Below are 7080 nucleotides of genomic sequence, written 5' to 3'. Positions count from 1 at the left end.
ATTCAGGCCTTCAAAGCTATTGGTCAAACCTGCAGTCTGTTACTGAAATGACACGCCAGCTAATTAAAGGGACAGTAGTAAACTCGTTGACATAACTACTTTATACGGCACGCAGCGGTATATTATTTGATATTTTATTAATAATGGTTGTGTATCAGTTTGCCCTTTCAGACTGTGCACTTAAGTACCAGACGTTTTATATGTCACTTTGACCTTAAGGGAATTGCTTGAAAAACATGAGTCTGGGTAACCATGTAGCAAAAATAATTGAGGTGATTGAAATTTATCAAAAAAATCTCCATTTATTTTTCATTTCTAACATATTTGCTGAACTGTTTCACAGCTTTGACATTAAAATAGTGGGATTATGCATTTACACTCTTTCCAAGCTGAAGATGTTATCATGACCTTAGACAGATATATTATTGCTCAAAACATAAGACAGCAACATCGTTTTACTGGTTAGGTAACTGATGTCACCGCTGCTTACTGCAAAAAGCAAACAAAGACAGAGATAACAAAAAAAATCTAATTTTTCAGTCCCATGAAGTGCCTTTTTGGCCTTTCAATCCTGTAAAATTTTTCTCTTAACGGCTGTGCTTTCAGAAGACAGATACACAAACATTGCACCAGCAGCTGTTCGTGCCCGCAACTCATACATGTCATAATCATGGGCCGATTCCACATTTCCCCAGTGCTGGATCTAAGACAAAGCAGAGCAGAATGTACAATAATAATTAACATGGTAAAAATGGTACAAGCAAGGATCATTAAACAGTTGGAATAAAAATAGAAGCCACAATACCTGGAATTCTTCCTCAAGTCTGGACAGCAGAACCGCTTGCTCCACGCTTAGGTGTCTGTCAATCAGCCCAAAGGACAAGACCAACGATTTCAGCTGAGTGATCACATACTCAAGCCCTGCAGGAACATTAAAAATGGCACTGTTCAAACAGGCCCATTCACATAAGATGCAAAATCCTATGTAAACATACCCATTTACATAGGATGCAAAAGCACCACAAATCTTTACCTGTCAGAGCCCAAAAATTGTAGGAATTAAGGTGCTGACGAAATGTATCCTTAGTTTCTTCTGGGATTTGAGGGCCCATTATATTGGAGGATGAACCAATGACTACATTGTATCTAGAAAAAGATGTTCATATACAGGTTAATTGTGGTTATACATTTTGAAATATTGGCAATGTATTGTGATTGTTACATATGCTACCCAAAATGACCAAATATTACCTTTGTTCTATCCAGTTCATTACAGGGTCCCATTCATTTCTCTGCAGTTCCACAAGACCTGGAGGTTCTTCTACTCTGTAACTACAGGGAAGGTAGATCTGATTTAATAAAATCATAATACTGTCAGCATTTAGCAGATATATTTAGGAGATCTAACACCATTTATCTTTAAAGCAATTATGTGGCACAATAATGGTAGAAAAGGTCAATTAAAGTCTTGGTATAATTAATTAAATACCATCAAGTAATAAACCTCACCAGATAGTGTCAGTATCCAAAAACTTTAAAGCTGCTGAGATGATTTGTTCTTCTGTCCTTTGCGTTGGATTATCAAGAGCTGTGTTGCAAAGAGTGGTCTGTATGGACAGAAATGAATTCATGGACAAGGAATTCAATTGTATTTGTATATCACTTTTTACAATAAATATTGTTGCAAAGCAGCTTTACAGAAAACCACATTAATATTTATAATATCTTAATTTCTATAGTTGCTTTATAGCTGCATTTAGCAGATTAGAGCTGCGCAATAATATAGTTCACAGTCATGTGAAAAAGAAAGTACACCCTCTTTGAATTCTATGGTTTTACATATCAGGACATAATAAAAATCATCTAGTCCTTAGCAGGTCTTAAAGGATTAGATCACTTTCAAATAATCTTTTCCTGATAATTTACTCACCCCCATGTCATCCAAGATGTTCATGTCCTTTTTTCTTCAGTCGAAAAGAAATTAAGGTTTTTGATGAAAACATTCCAGGATTTTTCTCCTTATAGTGGACTTCAATTGACTGGAGTGTGGTTTTGGCAGAACCACTTGGAAGGTGATCATTTGTTTATATAAAGCATATACATTAACATTTTTTTTTTTTTTTTGAAAATGACAGATCATTTTGCTAGATAAGACCCTTATTTCTCGTCTGGTATTGTTTAAAGCCCTTTGAAGCTGCACTGAAACTGTAATTTTGACCTTCAACTGTTTGGAGAATAAGGAGAATGTTTTCATCAAAAACCTTAATTTATTTTAAACTGAAGAAAGAAGGACATGGACATCTTGGATGTCATGGGGGTGAGTAAATTATCAGGAAATTTTAATTTTAAAAGTGAACTAATCTTTTAAAATTAGGTAAATACAACCTCAGATGAACAACAACAAATGATATATCACACTGTGCCATTATTTAACAAAAACTAGACCAAAATGGAGTAGACCCTTACTGCTTCCATAGGTATTAAGAGAGTAAGTGGAAGTCAGACACTGCTAATCAAATACCTTTGATTATCTGATCATCAGCAAGTGTGACCACCTCTATAAAAGCAAACGTTTTGGCAGTTTGCTGGTCTGGAGCCTTCAGGTGTGTGTTAACACGATGCCAAGGAGGAAAGACATCAACCTTAAATGAGCAATTGTTGTGGCCCATCAATACAGGAAGGGTGCCATTTCCAAACAATTTGAAGTCTATCATTCTACAGTGAGGAAGATTATTCACAAGTGGAAAACATTCAAATTCAGGTAAGACCATGCAATGCTCAGAGAAATTGCAAAAAACCCAAGAGCTATGTTAAACGTTCATAATGTTTTGTTTAAAAAAATAACATGGCAGCATAGCTTAGTTTGCAAAGTTGCATCAAACAAACCATAAAACTTCTGGAACAATGGCCTTTGGACAGACCAGATCAAAGTGGAGATGTCTGCCCATAATGCACAGTGCCACATCTGGCGAAAACCAAACACCGCATATCAGAACAAACACCTCATACCAACTGTCAAGCACAGTGGTGGAGGGGGTGATGATTTGGGCTTGTTTTGCAGCCACAGGACTGGGGCGCCTAGCAGTCATTGAGTCGACCATGAACTCCTCTGTATACCAAAGTATTCTAGAGTCAAATGTGAGGCCATCTGTCCAACAGGTAGAGCTTGGCCAAAATTGGGTCATGCAACAGGACAATGATCCCAAGCACACCAGCAAATCTACAAGAGAATGGCTGAATAAGAAAAGAATCAAGGTGTTGCAATGGTCCAGTCAAAGTCCAAAGAAGATTTTTAGCTAAAACCATGGTCCTCTGTGATTCATATAATGGAAGTCAATGGGTGTCGTCACTTTGAGATTCAATAAAACATATGCAGCCAAAACAAAATTAATACCAACATTAAAAAAAACAAAAAACTTACTACTTTACTGTTCTACTGAAGGAAAAAAACGTCCCCTACATTTTGGATGGCCTGAGGGCGAGTAAATTAACAGCAAATTTTAATTTGAGTTAACCCTTTAAAAGGATAGTTCACCCAAAAATTTGTCATAATTTACTCATATTCAAGTTGTTCCAAACCTGTATGAGTTTCCTTCTTTTGTTGCACACAAAAGAAGATATTTTGAAGAATGTTGGTAACCAGACAGTTGATGGACCCCATTGACCACCATAGTTTTTTTTTTGTCTAACTATGGAAATCAATGGGGTCCATCAACTGTTTGATTACCAACATTCTTCAAAATATCATCTTTTATGTTCAACAGAAGAAATAAACTCATACAGGTTTCTAACAACTTGAGGATGAGTAAATGATGACAGTATTTTCATTTTTGGGTGAACTATCACTTTAAGAGAGCTGTGCATAAACAAATGCCCACAAACCTCAATGAACTGAAGCAATGCTGTAAAGAAGAGTGGGCCAAAATTCCTCCACAATGATGCGAGAGACTGATAAAGCCATACAGAAAACAATTACTTAAAATTATTGTTGCTAAAGATGGTTCTACAAGCTATTGAATCATTAGATTCAATAGATTTTACACACAAGGCTTCTCCATTTTGGCCTGTTTTTGTTAAATAATGACACGGTGTAATATGTCATCTGAGGTTGTATTTACCTAATTTTAAGATCTGCAAATGATTTTCTATTACGTCCTGATACGCAAAACCATAAAATTCAAAGAGGTATATATGTTGCTTTATGCAAGTATACTTTATGTATATGAATATAGTTGAAGGTATTCTATATGCAACCTTAAATGTACTGCTGGTGATATAGTTAATATATGCAATCTAGAAAGTCTATCTTGAACTTGTTATAATATTAATAGCCTACTAAGTGCATGGTGTAAAACTTCAGCGTGTCCTTCTGAACGTCCCACTCTGTTGCAACAGCTATGGCAAGAGCTTCATTGGGAACTGTGAACAGCTTTCCACCTGGAGTCTTCAGCTTTCGCTTGTCAAGGTTTATTTCAAACACGCCCCCTGTAGACAACACAAAAACATTTTCAGACAGACATAACTGTTTCTCTTGTTGAAAACCTACGTTTATCATTATTTTTAAGTTGCAGATGTGTGTTGCTATGGGCATCAAAACATGCTCAATGACGCTCACCTTCACCTTGAGATATCGAGACATTCTCGTAGAACTTCTTTCTCTCTGCAAAACAAGAACAAGAAATCATGCATTAATATATTAGGTTTGTCTTTTTGTACATTTCTGTAATGATCTTACCTGTTAAGGCACTGGAATATTTTGCCTTTTGTAGGTGTGTTAAGCTAGGACCATGATGCCCTTGAGGGAATGAAAATGGCCAAATGACCTGGCCAAACTGTCTCTGATACCTACAAATATTCCGTAACATCGTATGTTTAAAACTCTATGTATTCGCATCAACGTAACACTTCAAATGTGAACAACCATTCAGTCAAGGTTAGAAATGGATCAGGCGTTAAAGCTAATTTGACAAATCATCGTTCATGTTTCAGGAATAAAAGAAAAGAACACGTATTAAGTACAATTAAGATTAACTCAATTATTTAAGAATATAAATTCTCTGACAAGGGATGTCAGCATGCAGCAACGTGAAACCAAAGCGTGAAGCTGAAAACTGTGACCTATATAAGAACCGTATAGGACAATTCATAATAAAAGTCCCTACAACAGTTCCACACTGTCGAAATTAAAAATATAATTATTTTGTCTATTTGCAGACAAACGAATATACTGACTTCGTTTAAGTTATACTTCTTTTTGCGATTATATTTTTGTTTTGTTTTTTATTTGTTTATTAATGAAAATATTGATGTGTAATATTTTTAATTGATAACGTGAACTAGAAAATAAGAAATTTATTGTACAAATGCTTTATTAGTGACCTAAAGCTACAATGCAATAGAAAATCACAGTAACCAATCAGCTGGACATTACTTATTTAAATGGAAAGTTGGTATCTGTCCTTTAAATACAGAACTTAGAATCCGTTTATCAGATGGGCAGGTATAAATCCCAGCATATGCAGATTCCATCTCTCCGGCTGTAAATCCCACAGAAATTAAAACTGTAATGTTGAGGTTGTGCTGTAGATAAAAAAAAAAAAAAAAAAAAAAAAAAAAAAGACTACCTGTAACCCATATTTGCAAGAGTTCTGTTTAAATCTGTGCTTTCTATTTTATTGCTCCATCTTCGAATAACCATGTGAATGCAGTCAGCTTCAGCTCAAAGCTAACTGTGAAGATTAGAGCAACATAGCTAGATACAATGACAATTTCATGCTTCCCTATATGTAATATATACATACAGTTGTGGCCAGAATTATTAGACCTCTTCATAAATATGATCAAAAATAAATCTGCATTGTTTATACTTTTGGTCTTTAATTTATAAAATTAGCAAAAATCTAACCTTTCATTGAAGGAAAATAATTGAAAGTGGGGGGAAAAAAAATTATGAAATAAATGTTTTTCTCCAAAACACGTTACAATTATTAACACCCTTTTATTCAATTCTTTTTGCGACCTCCTTTTGCCAAGATAACAACTCTGAGTCTTCTTCTATAATGCCTGATGAGTTTGGAGAACACCTGACAAGAAATCTCTCCAGATCCTTCAGATTCCAGCTCCATGTTGGTGCTTCTTCTCTTCAGTTCACTCCACTCATTTCTTTAGGGTTCAGGTCAGGGAACTGGGAAGATCATGGCAGAAGCTTCATTTTGTGCTCAGTGACCCATTTTTGTGCTGGTTTTGATGTTTGTTTTGGATCATTGTCCCGACGGATGATCCAACCACAGCCCATTATAGGATTTCTAGCAGAAGCGTTCAGGTTTTGATTTTTTATCTCTTGGTATTTGATAGAATCCATGAAACGATATATCTGAACAAGATGTCCAGGACCTCCAGCACAAAAATAGGCCCACAACATTAAAGATCCAGCAGTATATTTAACCGTGGGCATGGGGTACTTTTTATCCGTGCACCAAAACCATCTGGTGGGTTTGCTGCCAAGAAGCTCTTGTTTTAGTTTCATCTGACCATAGAAGCCGGTCCCGTTTGAAGTTCCAGTCTTGTCTGACAACTGAATATGCTGGAGATTGTTTCTGGATGAGAGCAGAGGATTTTTCTTGAAACCCTCCCGAACAACTTGTGGGGATGTAGGTGCTTTTGATAAATTTTTTTTAGGCTTTCTGAGATCCAAGACTCAACTAATCTCTGCAATTCTCCAGCTGTGATCCTTGGAGAGTCTTTGGCCACTCAAACTCTCCTCCTCACCGCACATTAGGACGATTTAGACACATGTCCTCTTTCAGTCAGATTTGTAATAAACAGTATATAATATATACTGTTTGTAAGTGTATTGATAAGCTAGGACCAGTTATTGTTACAATAACAAAACCAAAGGAAAAAAGGAAAGGAAAAAATATAGCCTATTACACAACCGTTCAAAAGTTTAGGGTGAATACAAAAGATTTCTATTTCAAATAAATGCTGTTCTTTTTAACTTTCTATTCATCCAAGAATCCTGGAAAAAAAATGTTTGCACAAATATTTAAACAATAAGCAGCACAACTGTTTTCAACATAA

The 7080-nt window shown here is 35.7% G+C and overlaps 1 protein-coding gene across 1 annotated transcript; it reads right to left on the bottom strand.

Annotated features, from left to right (window-relative positions):
• Positions 1-111: 111 nt before the first annotated feature.
• atpaf2 (ATP synthase mitochondrial F1 complex assembly factor 2) lies at positions 112-5108 on the bottom strand. The gene is made up of 8 exons (XM_067370320.1): positions 4736-5108; positions 4616-4660; positions 4337-4485; positions 1510-1607; positions 1252-1332; positions 1034-1146; positions 806-921; positions 112-703 (listed from the first exon to the last, which is right to left on the bottom strand). Exons 1-8 carry the CDS (start codon positions 4863-4865, stop codon positions 566-568), a joined length of 870 nt encoding a protein of 289 aa, XP_067226421.1. The 5' UTR covers positions 4866-5108; the 3' UTR covers positions 112-565.
• Between the last annotated feature and the right edge of the window lie 1972 nt (positions 5109-7080).

This window comes from Chanodichthys erythropterus, chromosome 19 (genome assembly GCF_024489055.1).
Source record: "Chanodichthys erythropterus isolate Z2021 chromosome 19, ASM2448905v1, whole genome shotgun sequence".
NCBI lineage: Eukaryota > Metazoa > Chordata > Actinopteri > Cypriniformes > Xenocyprididae > Chanodichthys > Chanodichthys erythropterus.
The sequence above is the reverse complement of the archived record's forward strand: the minus strand, read 5'-3'. Positions and strand labels throughout refer to the sequence as shown.